This window comes from Papaver somniferum, chromosome 8 (genome assembly GCF_003573695.1).
Source record: "Papaver somniferum cultivar HN1 chromosome 8, ASM357369v1, whole genome shotgun sequence".
In the NCBI taxonomy this organism is placed as follows: Eukaryota; Viridiplantae; Streptophyta; class Magnoliopsida; order Ranunculales; family Papaveraceae; genus Papaver; species Papaver somniferum.
In genome coordinates, this window is record NC_039365.1 from 105092118 (window position 1) to 105115060 (window position 22943).

General features: G+C 36.4%; 3 protein-coding genes across 3 annotated transcripts; 2 read left to right on the forward strand and 1 right to left on the reverse strand.

Annotated features, from left to right (window-relative positions):
• The first annotated feature begins 2380 nt into the window (after positions 1–2380).
• LOC113302436 (BUD13 homolog) lies at positions 2381–7416 on the forward strand. Its single transcript, XM_026551339.1, has 9 exons — positions 2381–2510; positions 3617–3815; positions 3928–4705; positions 4885–4949; positions 5043–5101; positions 5788–5891; positions 6181–6253; positions 6368–6548; positions 7157–7416. The coding sequence occupies exons 2-9, from the start codon at positions 3626–3628 to the stop codon at positions 7240–7242; spliced, it is 1536 nt and encodes a 511-aa protein (XP_026407124.1). The 5' UTR covers positions 2381–2510; positions 3617–3625; the 3' UTR covers positions 7243–7416.
• A 911-nt stretch (positions 7417–8327) lies between these two features.
• Positions 8328–11483, forward strand: LOC113302438. The gene is made up of 4 exons (XM_026551340.1): positions 8328–8887; positions 9105–9158; positions 10308–10433; positions 11073–11483. The coding sequence occupies exons 1-4, from the start codon at positions 8417–8419 to the stop codon at positions 11265–11267; spliced, it is 846 nt and encodes a 281-aa protein (XP_026407125.1). The 5' UTR covers positions 8328–8416; the 3' UTR covers positions 11268–11483.
• Positions 11484–12041: 558 nt separating this feature from the next.
• Positions 12042–16024, reverse strand: LOC113302439. The gene is made up of 5 exons (XM_026551341.1): positions 14842–16024; positions 13714–13772; positions 13440–13568; positions 12909–13044; positions 12042–12547 (listed from the first exon to the last, which is right to left on the reverse strand). Exons 1-5 carry the CDS (start codon positions 15544–15546, stop codon positions 12221–12223), a joined length of 1356 nt encoding a protein of 451 aa, XP_026407126.1. The 5' UTR covers positions 15547–16024; the 3' UTR covers positions 12042–12220.
• Between the last annotated feature and the right edge of the window lie 6919 nt (positions 16025–22943).

Here is a 22943-nt window from a genome sequence, read left to right on the forward strand (position 1 = left end):
ATCAGATTTCCAGAAAAATAGGAATTAACTCAATAAAGACGATGATAAAACGTGGGTATCAATCACCTATGTAAATTAGATTTACAAAAATTAGATTTTTAATTGTAGGTTGTAATTAGTTAAACCTTGAGTTGTATTTAGTCACTGCCAATTGTATAGCCAAACTAGTTTCTGACTTATTTGCTTTCAAAACTCAAAAAACGGCATCTTAAAGGTCATCCAAACATGCGTCATTTGTTGTTTTTCAAACTCTCAATTTGCTTCCCCCGTACTTGACATAAATTTCAAAAGAAATCTAAGTTAGAAAATATCTTATATGGTATCTTATAAGCAAAACCCTATCGTTAATAACATTTTTGACCTTCGTCTACTTTATCTCAAGGCCGACCCTGATCAAAATGTTAGCTTCAATTCATTGTTGTTTATAAAAAAAAAATTACCTTACAAGATGGTGTCCGTATAAAATTGTCCATGGATCCTCTCATAATAAAATTTCCCTTTCTTTTAATTTTGATATCACTTGTAGTCGCGCGTTCATTTTTGCTGTAACGGGAGCACGCGTGTGACAGCATGACTCCATCTAAAAAAAATGAAATCTATTATAGGGGCTCCAAGAAAAGAGTTTTGAGCGCTCCTAAGGATTCAAATATCCTACATTGAAGATAAGGGCACCTAATTCATAAGAAAAATACTAAAATACCCTTAACCTATTAAATATTGAAACCTAAAACTAACTTGTTTTCATTTCTCTCTTTTTAACTCTTCCATTTTCTTTTTCCCCATCACCTCCATCGCCTATTTCTTCGATTAATCATCAATTCTCAAAATAATTCATTATCGGTTAACACCACTTAATCCACCGCAATGACTTTAATAAGGTAAAAATAAAAAAAAACCATCTTATTTCATTAGTTTTTATGCATGGATAGGTCGGAATCGATAAAATTAGGTTTTTGAAAAAATAGTTTCAGAACTGTCTACGGTGGGGTTTCCCAACCGTACGCGCTGTTTACGGTTGGGTTTCCGTACGCACTGTCTACGGTTGGGTTTCCCAACCGTAAGTCGTCTACGGTGTGGAGTTAAGAACTCCAAACCGTATATTCTGGGTTCAAAAATCATACGGTTTGAAAAAATCATACTTCCATAGCGTAACTTGTACGTACGGTCATACTTCCCAACCGTAGGTTAGCTCATAGTTCGAATTTGGGGGTTTTCAGAAGCAAAAATAAATGATGGGTTTTCTTAGTTTTTTTTGTTTTTGTGATCGTCTTCTTCATCGCGACGGAGAATAAGAAGAGAGAAAGAAGAATAATAGGGTATTTTTATGATCCTCATCTTCATCATGATTTATGAATGAAAAGAGAAGGAGAAGATAAATAAATTTGGTTTTGGGTATATGATCATCATCTTTATCATAATGAAATTATAATCATCATCATGATTTATGAATGAAAAGAGAAGGAGAAGGTAATAAATTTAAATTTATAATTCATGGAGGGTAATTTAGCCACTACAAAAAATAGTTGGATATATGATTTTGTTGATTACTATTTCATAACCCGATTTTATCATCTTGTGAGCCATCAAAACCCAATGTTTAGAGCCCTATAATAGGTTTAAAAAAAATACACGACAAGTATTTAAAATCGAGCCTTAGTCGGCGGATATAATGCACCTGTTTCATCTTTATCGTGATGGGGATAGATCATTGCAAGCAAGGGCGGTCAATCCATTGCTGGATAGATCATTGCGGATTAGTACAATGATCTCATATCATCACGTAAATTGGGAAATGATCCACGTTGATTGTTGCGGATTAGTGCAATAATCATTACCGATCGTTACAGATGGGAAACGATCGCAGCAGATTATTGCGGATTAGTGCAATAATCTCTACATATTGTTACATATCTTCTTTTCTTTTCATTTTTTTACAGTTCATATGGGGATAGATTTTGCAAGCAAGGGCGGTCAATCCATTGCTGGCAGGTCAGGTAGTCTCCAAAAATTGAAAACGACTGGTCGAATACCGTTGGTGGTTGGATCGGATCAGCAGCTCGATGGATCAAGCCTGGGCAGTTGCTCCGGACTGGACAGCTCCGGTAGGGCGGGATGTACTTGGCAGGGTTGTCACCGGGGAAGTGGATTAATGCGGAGATTTGAAAACGTGACGGAAAGCCGAACTATCGGTATCGAGAAGGGTCGAGCGAAGAGTGTTCCCCTTGGCCACAAGGACGCTTAGGCGGTCAGGCCACGCCGACGGGACATCAAATGTCTGCAACACTCACGGTCTAAACGTTGCGATTAGCTCACGCCCAAAACCACCCAACCCGAATAAAGGGAACAAAGGGTCATTTTCATCTGGTTTCGGAGATTGGGCTTCCTGGTTCCGAACCAAAAAAACTACACGACAGTGCATTCCTTCATCTCTCCTCTCACTCTTCTCGTTTATTTCTTTCTCTCCACTGCGTTCAGCCGTCGCCATCCATCGTTGCGGGCGCGTTATCCAGGTAATCTCCATTCTCTCTTCATCGTGTTAAAACCCTAATTTCAGGAGGATATATTAATTTGAACTGAACATTATGTTTTGGTATTAAACCCTGCTTATATAGCCAGAACCTAATTACTAGGATCGTTCGTGATCGAAACCCTAATCTACTAGATAGGATTTTTTTGTGCTTCTAAAGTACCGTGCTCACTTTTCCATCCCGAATGAGCCCAGAATCGAATTTTCGGGAATGGATTGTATACGAGAATTTGATCCTCAGTTGTTTCTTTAGGTTTGTTGCAATCATTGTAGAATCTTTCACTGGGCAGAGATAAAAAATTTGTGTTTAATTTGTCATATATACATGTGGTTTTGTCAATGTGTCCATCAAATGTTAACCTACCAAAACTCGGATTTCTTCCAGGATTAGAGTGATGTGATCTAACTCTTCGTAACTTAGCTCTTTCAGTAAAGTATAAAAAGTGGCCCAGTATTATTGATTGTTGCCAGAAAATTAAGTTTCACCTAATTAATTTACATGAGGCTCTCTTTGCATTTGATATGGATCTTTCCAGTGTCCTCAGCAAGTTAGGGAATTTGATCAAAACCTGAACATGCTAGGGAAATTTCAGGGTTCTTTATGTTGTCAGATAATCAGACCAATGGATTATAGTCGTAAGCTTATCTTCTAGAATTTTTAATATACAAAGTGAAGCCGTTGGCTGTTAGATGTCTTGATACAGAACATCTATGCGATTAATATCGTGTTAAGATTCTAACTATTCATGTTTGGTCTTATACGTGGTTTATTTTGTTGATTGACATTGATATGTGGTTTATTTTGTTGCTTTTAGCGAAGTTACTGTTTTAAAAACAATGTATAGCAAACATGTTTTGGAATCTTAAAGAAAATGAAAAGAATAAAAGAAAGATTGTTTCTGAAAATGTTAGAAAAAAGAATTAAAAATTAGTTGTTGAAATCTCAACCAAACAGGCTGTTATTTATTTGGTTTGTCTATTTTGGAGCAAGTTCATGATTGGTAAAGCTCTTTCTCGTGCTCTTATCAAAGGTATTTCAATTTTCTTTTATAGTAACAAGTGTAATTGTTTCTGGAAATTGCTGTTTAGGTCTTACCAATGGCGGCATCAAAGTCTCAGTCTCTCAAAGAATACTTAAAAAAATATGAAAACACCAATGAAGTAGAGAAGGAAAAGAAGAAGAAGAAAAGTAAAATGCCCAAGAAAGATCCTATGGGTGTACTCGTGGTAGACGAAGATCCGGTATGGCAGAAACCTGTAAATGTAGAAGATGAGGAAGATTCAGCAGGTAACTTATCTTATTTTCATTAATTAACGAAAAGAAAGAAAGAAAAGTAGTCATGTTATTTATTTAGTTCAGAATTTGTTTCATGAATTGTTTTTATTATGTTTCCTCTTAGATGAAGAGAAACCCCAAGTTAATGAAGACATTGAAGTCAAACGAATGAAGAGAATGGAGCAAATTCGATCACTTCGTCCATATGATAAGATTTCCGAGGATGGAAGTGGCTGGACATCTGTCACTGACACTAAAAAAAACTTGACTTCCAATAATACAAACCTTAATGCATCTCCTTCTCGTGAACGGAGAACTAGGTATGACACACCATCACCGGAAGCAGAACTAAACCCATCAAATTCTGAAAATCAAGATGCCGACTTGTCACCACCACGGCAAAGGCGTAGACGTGTCCCCACGCCACCACTGAATGGAGTAGTAAGCCCAACAAACTCCAATAACAAGGACGCTGACCTGTCTCCACCACGCCAAAGACACAGACGTGCCCACACACCATCAGCCGAAGGAGAAGTAAACCCAGCAAAATATGCAAACAAGGATGCTGACTTGTCTCCACCATGCCAAAGGCGTAGACGTGTCCACATGCCATCACCCGAAGGGAAAGTAAAGTTAACAGATTATGAAAACAAAGACGCTGACATGTCACCACCACGCCAAAGGCGTAGACGTGTCCACACGCCTTCACCTGAACCAGATCTTTCTCCTCCAAGGAAAAGGACAGATCATCTGCATTCTGAAACCATAGGCATCTCCCCCCCTCGACGAACTGGTAGCAAATCAGCTGACCTGTCTCCTCCAAGAAAAAAGAAATCTGGTTTAATCTCAGCCCAAGAAATCAAGAAAGAAGTACAGAGAGATATGAAGGATGAGATATCCAGGTAATTTTTATTCTGTTGCACAGAGGTTAGTTCTATTTAGCATGCCGGACTTTCTTTTTTTTCTTTTGTTCTTTAGTGTGCTTAATAAGAGGTGTACATTATAATGTTGTACTTTTTTGTAGATATTTTGTTTAATCTTCGATGAGTATCCTGAACCTATTTGTGAATATGTTGCTTAGGTTCAAAAAAATGGATCCATCTGTGAGTGGAAGGGCACCTGAACGCATTTACCGTGATAAAGAAGGTCAGTGAAATAGACTTTACTAAATTTTTTGCTCAATATGTTAATTACCTTATGTGCTATCTTATGCATATCTATCTTTTGATATGGCTTCAGGAAGACGTTTATCTAAGGAGGAGGTTGCAAAATTAGCAAAAGGAGAAGAAAAGCCAAAGGTACTCCATAGTACACTTTAGACTGCTTTGCTTCGAAGTTGTTCATGTTTTTTTTTTTTTGATAAATTTACTCATTATCACCTTCACATGACTTTTATAGGTACAGTTTGTCTCAAAGAGTTCGTTTGCAACAATTTTTATACCTGTTATTTGATCAGTGGTGGTAAGAGACAATAATAACGTGTGCGAGTTAAGAGTCATATGACTTTATCCATACTGATCCTTCTTTTCTGTTCTAAGGACTATTTGCGCACCAGAAACTGATTGATCATATAATATAATGCTTATGTAGACAATATAAAATCATGCCATGACCCCAGCTTCCAGTCTGTTTAAGTACTTGTAAACTGAGAATGCTTGATGACCACACTACTCATTAAGGATTAACCATGAGAAAAGCTTACTTAACTCTCATTCAGCTCTTCCGGTGTTCTATAGAAATCAGTTTAAAGAAATAGTTTACTATAAAATATCGACTTTTCCAGAAGTTAGATACAGATATCCCATGCTCACATATTCTTGTAGTGTAACCACAACAGATAAACCGGCAATATTACCTTTACATTATTCTTATGCCTTCATCAACGTCACCTTTAAAGTCCTTTTGTTTTGGACAGCGAAAACAAAATTCTTTTTTATGCAGTTGCCTCATTTCTGATTACTATTGTTACTATGTTCTTGATCAGGAAGTCAAGTTGGAATGGGGCAAAGGCTTGGTACAGAAGAGAGAAGCTGAAGCCAAAATGCACGACTTAGAAGCTGAGAAGGAAAAACCATTTGCCAGGACCAGGTAAAAAATTAATTTGATCGTGTTTTTTGCTCTCTCTGCTCCTGTTGAGATGCCAGTGCTATAAAAGTCAGGCCTCAGGGTCACATTCATGGTTCATTGCCACTTGTTAATTGTGGGTCAACAATGTCAGACTACCCTGTGGATGCTACCCTTCACTTTTGTGGTGAATTGCTCTTGAAATTAGGTCCTTGTGGATGGTTAATCAGTGGATGATTGTGGAACTGTTTTTCTGTGATGTATTATGGTTTAACACTGAACTAACACATAATATACTTGTGGGCTTCTGCAGGGATGATCCACAACTTGACAACATGCTGAAAGAGAGGATCAGGTGGGGGGATCCAATGGCGCACTTGGTGAAGGTAATAAGTTAAACTGCTTGGAGGTGAATTAATTGGTTACGTGTTGCTAATCATATATTATACTGATCTTATTTTATTATATTTATCCTCATTTTTGTCTTCATTTTATCTCAGCGGAAGCAACCTGAGATGATCTTGGGAAATTTGGGAGATGATGAGAAGATGAAAGAGTCTGGATTTATGATTCCTCAGGACATTCCCAGCCACAGCTGGATAAAAAGGAAAATAGATCCAATACCTAATCGTTATGGTATAAAACCTGGGCGTCACTGGGATGGTGTGAACCGAAGTAATGGTATGTTTTCTGCCCATATGCTAATTTTTAAGTTAATGAATTTACCTTGTGATGTCCTTCGATACATGCTGAGGTTGGACCATGCAAATTTGCCCATAGGCGATTTACAGTTTAGAGTGCCATCCATAGTTCCTGGTCAATCTAGTTTTCGGGATTTCATATTCTGCATGTTCTTGTTAAACCAAATTTTGATGTGGTTAAATCATTCCGTCTACTTGGTTGTACGATGCCCAGCATGAACCAAAGAGTTTCCAGATTTAGGAAAAGAAACTAATGCTAGTGAAAAGCAGCATATGGATTGAATTGCTAGGTCACAGACTAATTTGTCCTACTTAGGTGGGTGGCTCTACAATGCCTACTGTGCTAGTTTTATAAGCTGAACTGGCACATGTTTTAACCATTGCTATCATGGGCCTCTAAGTATGCATACTGTATCTTAGATGTGTGGTTATCTGTATACATTTATCTATTTGTCTCTGTAATAGCCGGCCCTTATTATTTTCATTGAAAATTGACTTTAAGTAAAACATTCATTTATTTGTCAATAGAGAGAGACTGAAGTTAAAGTTTCAATGTTTATTCCTTTTCCTTTTCCTTTTCTAATGCAGGAACTGAAGCTCAGTTTTTCAAAAGGATGAATGAGAAACAAGCTACAGAAAAAGAAGCCTATCTGTGGTCCGTTGCTGACATGTGATTCAGTGCTAATACATGTTGTTCCTTTTAGTCTCCTCAGTGAGTTATTGGATACTTGTGACAACTTAGAGCTGTACAGAATTTTGTAATTTGTACTTTGAATTAACTTTTAAGTTTGTGCAATCAATGAAAAGGTAGGGGGTATTAACAGGGATGCCCATACTGGTTTCTGTCTCTTATTGCAACGACGACCTTCCTTTTCTTCTTTACAACATTTATTATTCTGAGCCAATTTTTTATTTTCGTCACTGCTGTATCATCCAGTCCACCTCTTTTAGCTGCAAGGTAGTGACTCCCTGTCTCGCCTATGTGGTGTATTATAGCTTCTGCACATATCTCTCCTGCCCCTCAGTTTCTTATCAAAATTATAGATAGATTCTGCACATATCTCTCGCCTATGTGGTGTATTATAAAAATCAGTTTCTTATCATATTTCAGCCTGTAACTTCATCCTTCAGATAAATTGGTGTTACTCGCGTTCCTTCATCATATGATAAATATTCCCTTCGTTTCTGGAAAAGTGTTATTTTCATTTTTTTCAATTTGGCCTATTTTTATAAAAAGTGAAAGTAACATTTTTCCAGAAACGGATGGAGTAGTTGTTTGTCTTGCAGCATTTGCCAAAAAAAATAAAAAAACAAACTCAAGTGTTATTTTCACTTTTTCAATTTGGCCTATTTTTATAAAAAATGAAAGTAACATTTTTCCAGAAACGTGTGGAGTAGTTGTTTGTCTTGCAGCATTTGCCAAAAAAAAAAAAAAACAAACAAACAAACTCACGCATGCATCAAATATGCGTCATCTACACAGTTTCTAAGTTCACTCCCATTAGCAGCTCCCACTGAATCTTATTTGCTTATTGCCGACGCGGCCAAGTGCTAACATAATGAGATAACAGGGGTCAAGAAGAGTCAAGACTAAGAGGTACCTGTAACAGTGCTAAACGCGTCTCCATCTGACGGCCAGGATTTTTCATTTGTAGTCGGTTTCGTTTTATATGCCACGTGTCAACATAGTATCCCCGAATTTTCGAGAACTAAACAATCATAGAATACAGTTCAGAGAAATTTTCCCTCTCTTCATTTGTGCCACCATCCAAACAAACCCTTAATTTTCTTTTTTCCCCAAAGCAACTTCATCCAACCAACCACAGTCCCTTCTTCTCACATTTTGTTATGTCCATGGCGACAAGTCTTCAATGGAAGCCCTTATTACCTTCTTCATCTACATCTTCTACGTCCTCCACATCATCCATTTATCATCATCATCATCATCACCAGTGTTGTTTTGGTAACAATAATAATAATAATAATAATAGTCTTAATTTTCAAGTAAAAGCAAATAGGAAATTAAGAGGAGTGAAAATAAAAGCATTTCAACGAAGTGATTTTGATGGATTTGCGAAGAAAGTAACATCAAAAGAAGCATGGAAAGATGCATGGAGAAGTGCTAATGATGGATTTGAACAGCTTGGATATGATGCTAAGAAAGCTGCTGAACGTCTTGACCGTCAATATTCCATTTCTCGTCGTTTTGATTCTATTAAAGAATCTGCTCTTATTAAGGTTAAAGAAATTGATCGTGAATATGAAATTGGGCGTCGTTGGAACTCATTCTCCGTCGATTTCTCCAGGAATTCACCTAGGGTTAGTATTTTTAACCCCCTTATCTCTTCTTTCTAATTCATGGATTACTTTTCTTTTCTTATCTTTGAATTTGTTTCTTTACTTGTGCAATTTATAAAGTGTCTTAATTGAATTTTGAGGTGTCTGTTCTTTTTTTGTTGTAAATTTACACTTCTTTTACTTTCAAGTTTGACATGCTGTCATTTCTAATTTAGTGATTCTTGGCTTGTGCTTGCAGTACAGGAAGCAGCTAAGTGACTTCTTGAATTCTCCGCTGGGTAGGAGTTTTGCTGTGAGTATCTCATAATTATCAGAACTACACATCTATGGTTTGTGTTTGTCAGAAAGAAGTGTATTTATTGCATGTTGATGCTTTTCAAGCTAGCTGATCCTATAATATATATTTGTTAAGGTCTGCTCCAAAAAATTCAGTGTCCTTTACACAAGCTTTTGGTCGTACATAATTGATGTGTGAGAAGTGGTTACGATTGAATGTTTAATTGTGTATGCTAGTTACTTTGTCACTCGCCTTCATCATTTGCTTGTCCATAGCTCATGAGCAAGGAGTTAGATTTTTCTTTTCATCGACCCTCCATGCTACATACTGTTGATTTGATGACATAAGGTTCAACAACCAACATTTTGGGTCCAAAGGTGCCTTTCTCTGAGATGGCTAAACGTACTTCTCATTTTGAGCGCATGCTTCGAAGTTAAAAATTTGGTTAAAAGTTCTAGAGAAGTTATGAAACATTTCACATTTCTTATATTCACCACATCTATCTCAATGTTGTCTCGAGTCTCTACCATCTCAGCTCTGGAACATCACCATTTTCTTGTGATATTGAATTATATCATGTTAGCATAGAAACATATATTTTGATTGCCACTGGACCAATGCTGACTCGTACTCAGAGTTAGTTCTATATCTGGCAAAACCATTTTTCCTGACAAGATCCTCTATTTTACACGGAGAGTACTATGCATAGTTGGCTTTACTATTATTACTAACTTGTTCTAAAGGTACACGGTGTGTTCCTCCTTGGGAAGCCTTGAGTAAATGACGATCTTAATTTATGTAGCAATATACTAGTTCACCTGTAGTTGTTATCTTAACAAATGTAGATGAAATATGATTATTGTACACCTCTTTGGATGTTTTTTCAGCTAGGACCCGCTGTTGTAACCGTAATTCTTTACATGCGTCTTTTTAACTTGGATGCAAATACTAAAAGCCATCAATATGTTCAGATAACAGATTTACTCAGTATTCTTATAGCCAAATATGTCTTTAATAGTAAGAGTGAATAAATTATTCAGTATAGCACTGCAGAAGGCTCAAAATTCTGGCACTCTTATTTGTGTATCTCGTTCATGAATGGTTTCTTTCTCCTGCTGTTATCATTTGCTCACCTAGTCACTTTGTCTTTTTGGTTTGCTGCAGACAATTTTTTTCCTTTGGTTTGCATTGTCTGGATGGCTGTTTCGCGTCTTGATTTTTGCAACGTTCGTGTTACCTGTTGCTGCTCCTCTTCTCATTGGAACGGTTGCCAAGAACTTTGTGATTGAGGTACTTTTCTTATCCTACCTTATCTTACACGTGGCTCACTTATTTGAGAGACAGATGTTAGCGGTTTAATTGGTAACATGTGGGTTACTTATTCGTGTTGCCTAATCTGCGGGTGGAGCATGTAAATCGCCTAGTTCAGTTAGTTATATTGCATTAATGGTATTCCAGTTTCTAGTAATGAGAGAAAGTATAGAAAAACCCCTGGCCCCTTACTCTTATAGGATGTGTTTTTGTTTGATGAAAAAAAAAACAGTATGTGAGAACCCTCATTTTGATACAAGGAAAGGATAGCAGGTCCTTGATGGAAGCCAGCACAGGCCCAGAAAAATAAATAACATCAAGGGTTATGGAATCAAAATAACCCATGACAAAGAACATATTATGTAAAACCGCAGTATGAACTTAAGGCGTCCCCTTCCTTCTCCTAAGAGGGTTAGTAGATTATGTTTCCTATTCGTTATGTTGTGACCTTGTTAGTGCCAACTATGAACTTTCACTTAGATATTTATCTGACTGAGGAGTTAATTTACAAGTTTTTGTTTAGTTGCAAGACCTTTGATTATGTATTTACTGAAATGTTGGAGAAGATGCTGGTAGTTACTAACGGTTATTATGCCTTAATCTCATCTATGTAACAAGGGGGCCTGCCCGCAATGCAAGCGGAAGTTCGCGGGCATCAAGAACCAAGTTGTTCGTTGTCAAAGCTGTGGGAACACTGTGTGGCAGCCAAAGGAATCTACTACGAGTGACTTCTTTTCCAGAGGTGGTGGAGGCAGCAAGTCTCGTTCAAAGTCTGATCCAGACATAATCGATGTAGAGTTTGAGGAGAAATGAGTCTAATGAAAACAATAGAAACATCCAACATGCTCTTTTCTGTGCTGGTCTTTTGATTTTAGGTTCACTATAGCATCTTTTGTATGGTTTACATACTTTGTAAATGGAGAGTATTAAAATTAGAATTGCTAAAGTTGTTGAATCTTTGAATCTGTACAAATGTAAAACCATTTACATTTAGCTGCAGAATGCATCAACAAAGTTAATTCACTGACATTTTGTTATACTCTCTCTACATATAGATTTTTACTCTTAAATTTAATGTAAAACGAAATAATTTTTTGTTCATTCTTCAAATTTGTGTACACTTATCTGGTTCCGCTGCAGAATGGAATGACCTTATTATGTGCTTTGAGGTGGTACAAGTCTCCTAGAGCAAGCAAGGCAGGAAAAGAGAATTTTCCCATGCCACAACAATTGTTGCTTTAGTGATTAAAAAACAAATAAAATTATTTCACAATTTTTTGGGTGGGCGGAATTCTCCATTTGCTATACCAGGTGGCATGGCAAACTAGCCACGCCACTACGAGAAAATGGTTCCGTGCTGTGCTTTTTATCGAGTGACCGGGTCTATAGCGCCAGCGATAAAAACCCTATCACTGGTGAGATAGTCAATATCACTCGGTGGAAAGTCTATTTCCAGAGGCCATTTCTCTGTCCCATATTGCGGGAAATTATTGAGATTAACGGTTATAGTACCGGACTGGAAAAAACCATTTAATTATAGCTGGAAATCTCCTGTAGATTGAGAGCTAACTAAATAAAAACAACAAATACCACAAAAACGAGTCCACTGTGTCCAGTAAATGACACAGCAACACAAATCATATCATATATGAATGACAGTATAATACATGCATCTTAAGAATAAATAAAATGAATGGTGTCTTCATCTTTTCATCAGGATTTTTTATTTTTTATTTTCTCTTTTACTTTTGTTTGGCCAAGTATACTTACACTTGAGACTTCTTAAGTTGCATATGACCGGAAACATCCTTCTCAAACAGACGTTCAATTAATTCATCCCAACTCTCCCTCGGCTTGTTCTTCTTGGAGGATCCACTGCTTTTATTACCACTACGAGCAGAAGAAGAGCTTCCTCCATCATCATCATCGAACGTTCCATATGGAGATGGAGCGAAGGCATGAGGAACAGCTAAAGTGATTGCCCGCTGCAGTGCTGCCTTATGTTCTTGAGTGTGTTCTCTTGCTAAAGTTTCTTGTCGCTCCATTTTCTGTTTCGCTGGAATCTCCATGAATTTATCCTTTTCCGACATTAACTACATCAATGATATTTCATTCAATTTAAGAACAAGGAAACATCATTAGCTACTGACGCATCAGAATCAACAGTTCATGCCAACAAAAAATCGATAAATTTTGTTTTATTTACAGAAAGAAACTGTCATGTTCCACTGAATATGATATCAATTTGTCCACAGTTGTAAAGTGAGGGTCCAAGTTTTTACATTCTTCGTCCTAATTAATCCTCTCTTTCACATCAAACAAAAGAAAAGAGGGTTCAAGGTCTGAAGATGATTTCCTACATAATTTATTTATTTTTTGTAATCCTCCACTGTAGGGATCTGAACAGGGAGGCCAAAAATGTAGAAATCTAGAAGAATATGAAGCTTTCCTTACTTTTAACGCCCTCTCCGCTTCTTTTTCAATCCAAAGGATGGCATGGTCCGAAGTGGCATTGCAGGAAAGAACTATGTGTTCAAACCTCCCATCCACGGGCACTGCTGTTCTCACAACTGGTGGAAATCTTCCCAATCTGTCACTCAAAACCGCGTTCATGACTAACGAGGAGAAATCATCAGAGTCTATATTATAGGATGACAAATGGATGTCACCGAGCTTATTGGTTTAATCTAGTTAAGACATGATTTTAACATCAACATTGTATACCACACTAAGATAAACCTAATAATGGTTTGCTAAGAAATAATTGATCGGCTACATGCAATTGCAACAAGGTGTTAGTCATGATTTCTAAATGCAAACTGAAATATCCATTATCAGTTGGTTAGAAATACTAAAGGCCACATATTTCCTAGAGATTTACCCTTAACATTCTTTTGAAGCAAACTGTCAGTAAGAAAGTAAGAACTAACAAACAAAAATTGCAACGCAAAACTTGCTCCCATCTCAGTAGGTGATTGATTATACCTGAAAGGCTTCCTCTCAACAATGTGATATAGTCGACCAGGGGCATACAGTCGTCTAGGATCTTTTAGCATCCTCTCTTCTGGTATGCATGTATCTCTCATGCACCTTAAGCACAATATACACGGCAAACTGTACAAGGGAAGACCACCAACCAGCCTCTTAATTAGAAAATAGAACTAATTTGGTATAAACCAGATCGTGTTGCATACACTTCAAATTGTTCTTACTAAAATGGGAGATATATGAAGGATGAATAAAGACTAGAGAATTTTACCAGAAGAGGGACTTGAAAATATCTTCCAAGGGGGTGGCTGTCCGGGGTAAGAAATCATCCTGACTCAGAAAAGTAGTTTGCTATTAGCATCAAAGTATACATAATCACAACCACCAAAAGGATCATGTGACAAAAACTACGAGGAACATAACTGAGAAAGAAAAAGGTATAAGAAATAAAAATACAAAGAGATAATGGCAATACATGTGCAATCTGTTTAGGGAACCTCTTTTAATATAGATAAATTGTGAGCTCAAAGAAGGTGGACATTTTCTGCTTCAATTCTTAGGTTTCACTCAGGACAAAGAAGGCTATGTACTAACTGCTTTCAAGAAAAAGGAAATGAAAAAAGAAGAAAGGAAAGTTGCCCCTAGATCCTCCTTCACATTTGGGTCACAATGAGCTGTTTAACCTACAAAGAATAAAGTACGACGTGGTACTTCATATAACTGCTGGCAGCTCTTCACTAATTTTTTTTTCTAATCAGTCAATCAGAAGCAGGAATTACCCATTGCAAAATATGAAACTACAGGAGTGACATAATAATAGAAACTCCAAGAAATTAGAAATATAAAGAAGTGTGACATAACAATTACATGCAGAAACTTGTAAGGTCGCTTTAACAGTTCATCACGTAATGAAAAAAAGAAGAAGCAGGGCAACAGTGACCTGAGCTGCATCCCACAGCAGGAAGATTTCAGACAACAAGATAGTTTCATCATATTACTGGACAACCTTTCATGGAATTGTTAAGGTATTTACTAATACGTGGTTCACAAAATCAAATAGCAGTGCTGTGTTATGTTATGTTGCAAAAACTATCCCCTCTTATTAAAACATATTTTTGGTAAGCAAATACACATAAAAATGTTGGGCATACAAGTTCCTCTGCAAAACCAAGTGACATAAGTAAATTTTACTGAGAGGTGTTGCAAGATTTTCTATTATGAACTTCTTGGTCATACGAATACATTTCCTGAACTACTTATATTTACATGTAACATATATCATGGCAATCAAATTCGTTCTACTGTTGCTTAAGAATCACATACACTTAACTGTCATACAAAATCTAAGGACTTCCAGGTGGTGACAAAAACTAGAAAGAAAGAGGATTGAGAAACTTGCCTGCAGCACAACAGAATTGATGATGTCCGCATATCTCACTGCTAAGTTCAAGGACATACATCTAGCTGCGGCTATAGCATAGCACCTCACTCTACGTCTATCTATATTCCCTAGTCTATCCCGATTCTGCACCACAACAATGGCCAACAGTGCAGCCACCCCTGACCCAAGAGAATGACCCGTAAATGTTAGAGTATAATTTGGATATTTCTCCACCAATTCCTTCAAAACATCACACTCGGCTTCAAGAACCCTCCCAGCTGCCTTTAAAAGGCCATTGTGGACATACCCACCATCAAACTTCATCTGCCCGAGCTTGTTATCTAATAGAACAGCATAATCGCTCTCTTTTGCCAAATTTAGACCCCTAATAGCAAGGACTATATCGACATTATCATGATCAACGTATATTATGTAAGGAGGAGTACTGCCACAGGTGTCTTTGTATGTCTTTCGAAGAATCAAACAATCTGGATTGATACCATACCCACCAACTGGAGCCCAAAGAGGGTTTCGTATATCATCTTCGTATACAGCAAGAATTAATCGACAGAGACGAGGAACAGGCTCGAACTCTTCAACACTAGCAATGCCCCAGCTCTCACTCTCATGACCTGCCGTATGAAGGCATCGTTTATATCCCCAACGAGCACAAGCCAGACAGTAGACACATTCCAGTATGGGCAATCCACAGATTATTGACATTTTCTCGCCACAAGATTTTCCAATATATAGTTAAAATGAATCCTAGAAAATCTAATTTCGAAACAACTGGCCTTCGCCTTTGGGATTGTAAAATTGTGGTTTCTTCTTCATTGATACAGAGGGATATAACGTTTTGTAAGATGAAATATAAAGATCAGACAAATTTTATTAAAATCCCGGAGAAATAAATTGAGGACAAGTACAACTGAATGGAATATGTACGAATCAAGAAAATAGATAGATCAGTATATTTAGAATCAACAACAATGTTTTCCTAGTAATGATCGCAATTCTGTGAATCAAAAATAGGGGAACGGAATTAACGAGAATGTAAGAAAGATAGAACCTTCTTGAGTTTCAGTTGCAGAAATGGAGAAGGAAACCTCATGAACTTTGAGGAACGCCCACTAAATAAAACATGGAGGAGCAGAGAAAATGGGCATTCTTGGTTTGACCACAACTTCACATGTAAAATGAGTAGATCAATCGGGTGAGTAATAAAAAAAGTAAAAAAAAATACTCCCTTTACCTAATTAATTTTTTTTCTTTTTTCTTACAAGAGTATTAAATTAATGCTTCACGTAAATTTTTTTTTTAATACTCTTGTAATTTAATAATCTTCACACCTGGAGCTAAGAGCATCTCCAACTAAGGGTACATTTATTTATTTTTCATTCATGCTACGCACACCGTGAATTCTCCACCTAGAATTCACCGACACTCATAGTCCCGGAGACCCCACCAGGAGAAAAAGGGTTTTTGTTTTTCAGTGGACCCCACCATTTTTTGTGTCTTGCGGGGGGATATCACCGTGAAAAAATCACAGTGAATCTAGACTTATTGTTTATTTTTAGTGACACATAGGATTTTAGACCCTTGTTTGGCATAAATTCATCTCCAACAGTAGGGTCCTACAAGTTAGGAGGGACCAATTATTAAATAAGAAGGTGTTCAAGAAAGTGTTATCTACACCTCTGGTTGCACCTCCACGTCATGTTTTTAACTAATTTTATTTTAATTCTAAGAGCATCTCCAAGAGAAGGTGCAAAAAATCCTATGTGAATTTTTAATTTAGTCCTTTTATTTATGGGGTCTACAGATAGAGTAAATATAGGACCTCATATTTAAAATACCATCACCAACAGTGAGAATTTCAACCCTTAGAATTAAAAGAAAATTAGTTAAAAACATAACGTGGATGTGCAATCGGAGGTGTAGATAACACTTTCTTAAACACCTTCATATTTAATAATTGGCCCCTCCTAACTTGTAGGACCCTACTGTTGGAAATGAATTTATGCCAAACATGGGTCTAAAATCCTATGTGTCACTAAAAATAAATAAACCTACCCTCTGTTGGAGATGCTCTAAGGGTCGAAATTCTCACTGTTGGAGATGGTATTTCAAATATGAGTTCTATATTTACTCTATGTGTAGACCCCATAAATAAAATGACTAAATTAAAAATCCACATAGGATTTTTTGCACCTTCTCTTGGAGATGCTCTAAGCTTTTTACTAGGCTTCTGATTAGTGTAATACGCTATCCAATAATATAAAAATAGTTTTATTATCTTGTGCACCCATGCATAAAAGAAAAGCCAATCATTGGCATTGGAAAGTATAAAAAACTATAAAATTCAAGAGAGAGAATGCTTCTTTGCATTAGAGAATGCAAATATTCATGGGTTTTTTAACTTTTTTTTTGTGAATTGATATTATATTGAAAAATCTAACTTAAGGCGTTAGCAGCCATGGTTACAACAGTGAGCTTACAGATATTACATGAAAAATAAATAACAAATAGAAGTAAGTAAAAGATAAAACCACCCGAAGGTGTTGGACACGCATTTGTTGCCTCGTTAAAAACCTTGACAAGGAAAACCCATAATCAAAGGGATAAAACCTTGTCGAAGGAAAAGAGCAAAACGCGATAGGTCCTAAAGAAGATCCTAAAATTAAAATAGCAAAAATAACACAAACATTTATAATTCTTCATTAAACTAGGAAGCATTCGTTCTCCATCGATACCCAATGAGTAGTCTTTTAATACTGACAGTATGTGTTGATTCACAAACACGTTGTGAAGAATGAGAGTTTTAGCTCGCGATAAAACTAATAAGATGGATTCATGAGCCCTTCTACCATGAACATGCCTAATAAAAGTGTCACAACAGCCTATACAAGAAAAAGTTCTCTTCTTTATGATTAAGAACGATGGTTTAATCTTTGCCACAATCGAAGATTTAAATGGAGAAAGTTGCATTTCCGTGAAAATACAACCATAAAGAGCATAGCCAGTATTGATTGCAGCATCATGTTGTTTCACAGGAGTCTTCAATTTCCTATTCCAAGAAGGAGCACAAAAGTAGGTTAAATTACATACTAACATTACATAGACACAATACATATTAAACAGAAATAACTAATAAACAGGACTAGCACCAACAAGAAATTTAACCTAGAAAAATCTATAACTAAAAGGTAGATAAAACTGTACAGGATAAGTGCAAATTAATAGCTTAGTTTCCTGTCCGGTCTTGACTAATAGAGGTGATAGAAATTATACTTAGCCTTAAGCAGGGAGAGAGAAGGGGCAAATAACGCAAAAGAGCAAAATTGGAGACAACTAAAAACTTAGTGGTTACAAAAGCTAAGATATTTAACACATGCAACAAAATCGCAGAAACTAGTGAACTTGAATGACATGCATCATATACAAAAAGGAAGAATTTAACAATTTAAAGAAAAGAAACCAAAGAAATGGTAGAAGAAAAAGGCCCATGTATAGCCAAACCAACTTGTGCTTCTGTCCGGACGCTTGATTCCTTAACTTGGCTACAAAAAGATTAGAAGAAACTCAAGAACACTAGAATGTTGGATACAAGACTGAAATGAAAAATGTCAAGGGTATTTCGAATGGAATTACCTGGGGGCTTAGTCAGATCAGTGGAGTTAGGGTTAGAATCTAAGGTTATGTTCTTCATTCTGACCATTATTTATCATGCACAACAGACCATAATATCATCAAAAAAAAAAGATGTAACCCTTAACAAGAAAACAGATACAGAAAAGAAATAAGGTTGCATAAATGCAGATAAGGCAAGACATAAAAGAGAGAAGAAATAGAATCAATTCCTATAAAGGGATCCAGGTCGATACTAAAAAAAAAATAGAAGAGAGAAACTGATATAAGAAGAAAAGGAAAGAGATTCAAAAGAAATTAGTACAAACAACAAACACAGAGGGAAAAAAAGAAACTAAAGAAATCAAAAAGTTACTGAGAACTCACCAAAAGAGAAGATAAAGCTTTAAGTGCAAAACACAAGCAAACAACATACTAGGGGTTAAGAAGATAGAGATCCATTATAAATAACCAGAAGAAGATAATCTCTAGAGAATCAAAATAAGAGAAAGATTTAAGAGAAATAAATTGAATCAGAAACAAACCACGTAGCATAACAACAACGATAAGCTAGAATCACAAATTTAAGAGAAGCAGCAGGGCAAGAGATGAGCACCCAATTAGCCAAAAGCTCATGACAAATTTCAGAGAGAAAGAAATAAGAAGAAGTTTAAACAGACCAAATATTTTCATTTTCCTTTTTTAGACGAAATTCCCTATTAAAAACCCCAAATTTTAAGAACCCCAAATTTTAAGAGATATAATTTTGAATACAACTTTTCATATTCCAAATTACTGATCCAAAATATCACCAACCAGAAGCAAAGGAAGGAAGAGAAGAGAAATAAAATAAGCCGGATGCAAAAGGAAAAGGAAAGATAAAGAAAATGAGCTAGATCTGAAGAGTAAATCATCACCCAATTTAAAAGCAATCAACAACAAACTGGTAAACAAAAAGACCCTACATAGATCGGTTCAGGAAGCAGACAAAGAGAAGAGGCAGCCATAGAAAGAAACCAAAAGACTATAAACATGATGTAATCAAGATAAACATTAAAATACAAATAGATTAAGAACACATGAAAGAAACAGAACACGGAAAATTGAAGGTCCTAACTATGCCATCAAAATAATGGTATTTCACATCAGATTTTTCAGATCCATAACCCCCACCCCTTGATCTAACTTTCGCCCCCAAGCTGTCTTAAGATTTACTTTCTAATAAGGTGTGCCGCCGTTGGAGAAGGTTATTTTCTAGGGGTTTTATTTTTTTGGAGGGGAAGAAGAGAGGAGGAGGAGGAGGAGAGAGAAATTTTGGAAAGTTTTTTTTTTTTGTTTTTTTTTTAACTTCTCTCTGTACAAATGCATTCTCCAATGTCAATGATTGACTCTTATCTTGTGCATGAGTGCACAAGATAACAAAACCCAAAATTATATAATTAATTACAGTATATAATAAAATTATCTATTACCGTGTCTAATTACAATGATTTTAGATCAACCGTGGAAATCTCACAAATGGATCCAATGGGAAGAAAACTAAAATCAGGGTTTACAATCCTAAAGTTGGTAACAACAATTATAGATTAGCCATTAAAAAAATCAAAATCTTCTAGCTAGATCCAACATGATGAAAAATAAAATCGAAGTTCACAATCCTAAAGTTTTAATATTAACTTAATGCCACGCTCAAGGAAAAGGCTCCCTAGATTTCTTTCAGGGATAGAGAAACAGAATCAGGAATAAAAGCAGAGTTACCTGATCTGAGAGTTTTGTTCTGTAGTTCGTGATCAAAGATCTTTAACTTTCCAACAACATTGCTTCTGGAAAGTGTTGAAAGATCGTTTACTTTGGTGATGACATGTTTCTTAGACTCATATCGGGCTGGGAAAGAACTCAGAATTTTCATCACAACATCCTTTTTAGAGATAGTCCTACCTAACCCATGAGAGGTATTCACTGTTTCAGATAACTTGTGATTAAACCCCTCAAACGAATCTTCGTCAGCCATACGAAAGTTTTCCCAGTCAGAAGTTAGGTTTTGAAGTCTACTTTCTGGGGTATTCCCTTCAAAAATGGTTTCTAAGATATCCCAAGCATCCTTTGACGTAGTGCATGTAGAAATATGATGCTGAAGATCTTGACTTATGGCAATGGATAATAGAATTCAATCCATCAGAATTATGCTTTGCAACACTGATTCCAATCGCGCTATATTCAGTTATATCCTTTGTAACAGTTTTACCTCCTTCTAAAACTGATGGAGGAACATATCCCTTGACTACATGCACCCACGTTTGGAAATCACGGGCTTGCAAGAAGCAGCGCATAACAATTTTCCACCATTAGTAATTTGTGCCATTGAAGGTTGGTGTTACGTTAATAATGATTGAACTCTTGTCCATAGATTCAAATCCCCATAGACACATACCTATTAGGCCTAATGGTGTTTGCCTGCTTCGATACCAATTGAAAAGGAGAGGGTATCAAGTACACCAAAAACTTTTTCGTTCGGCAACCTGTATGGACAAAACCTAATATAATTGCAAGTAGGTCAAAGGAAAGACCCTTGAAGAAGATTGTATGTAGAGTTTCTGTTTTTCTCTTTCATAATCAATATGTATAGACCAAAGGTCCGTGTACCTGATTGTGTAGAAGAGTTCTTGGACGATCTCAAAAATCATTATCCAAGATCAATCTAGTTGTATCCAAATTAAAAGAGTCTGAATTCTAACAAGTATGAGACTTGCAATCTATCTTTCAAGATATGAATTCAGCAAGAATAAATCTTATTTTTGATCTCAAATAGTAAAGACATAAATATCGGGATTGATTACATACTACTTGTGTTATTCATATTATAAATATAAACAATATAATGCGGAAAAAGAAAAATGTACCTGCTGAAAAACCTCATGACCTCGTTCAGCTTTGAACATTATATTGTATTAAACCGCTATAGGCACTAGCCTACTATCAAACTTTGGACTGGAGTGTAGTCTAGGCCGAGTTAACATTCCAAACAATTCATTTAAAGTTGAGTTCCTCACGTGCCTTGAATCTCACAAGATTCTACACACTTGATTTCCGTAGTTGACGTCCTTTACATCATAAGAGTTTCTTCAACCTCAGTGAAGACTTTTGATACCTATCTTCCTTTAACAGATAAGCCTATTTGGTTTCTCCTTTGATATATTTCAATCAAGGTTTAGAAATATGTTTGTAGTAGACAAAGTCCAACAAACCTCACGAATCCGGAACACTTACACTTTGTTAGCTGAGAAGTATGAATCACTAACCACCTCTCAAGAACAATCCAAGTAAATCAAATAAGAGTTTAGATACCTATCTTGAGGAATCATAAAGTTTGAGACGAATAAAACTTTGTGTGAAAACGTAGGGGATACCAAATACACCCAGCTTTTTCGTGCGACAACCTGTATATGATAGAAATTAATACAATTGCAAGTAGACCAACTTAATGATCATTGACAATATGTATAATATCTCAGCTTCTACTCAATCAGTATGTATATAGACACAAGGTCCGTGAACCTGATTGTTAAGCAGAGTACTTGTACGATCTCAAAAATCAATATCCAAGATCAATCTAGTCGCATCCAAATAATTCAATCGGAATTTTGCCAAGTGATTAAACTTGTTATTTATCTTTCAAGATACGAATTCTACAAGAAATAAGTATCGTAATCGATTACAATTAAGTGGACGTATCCACTTAAATTGAATATGTATGAACATGTGTCAATCCAATTATAAAGATAAACAATATAATGCAGAAAAGGAAAAACACAAGACACCAGAAATTTTATTAACAAGGAAACCGCTATAGCAGAAAAACCCCGGAATCTCGTCCAGATTGAACACCACACTTATTAAGCCGCTACAGACACTAGCCTAATATCAGACTTCGAATTGGAGTGTAGTTGAGACCGAATCCACCCATCAAGCGGTTCCGTTACAGTCGCGCTCCTTACGTTTCTTGAACCTCGCAATGTTATACACACTTGATTCCCTTAGCTGACGTCCTTTATAGCCTAAGAGTTGCTTCAGCCGAAGTGAATACTTTTGATACAATTGCCTCTAACAGATAAGCATACACTACACCATTTTTTCCGGATTAGCAACGGTTGGAAGCAGTTGCAAAAGGGACTTGCAACAGCAGGTAGCCGTTGCGAAACGTGGCGTTGCATTTTATTTGCAATAGCTCTTAAGCCGTTGCGAAATTCTTTTCGCAACGTTCACGGTTCACGCGGGTTTTTTTCCCTGGATTTGCAACGGTTTTGGTTGTTGCGAATAGGTTTAGCAACTGTTGTCCGATGTTGCTATATTTTTGTCGCAACAGCTTCAAGCAGTTGCGAAATGGAAAATTCGCAACAGCTACGGAGCTGTTGCGAAATTTAGAACCAAAAAAACTTAGAACGGCTGAACTTAGTCGGACCCGGTTTTATTGTTCTTGTTCTAAATCTAGCAAC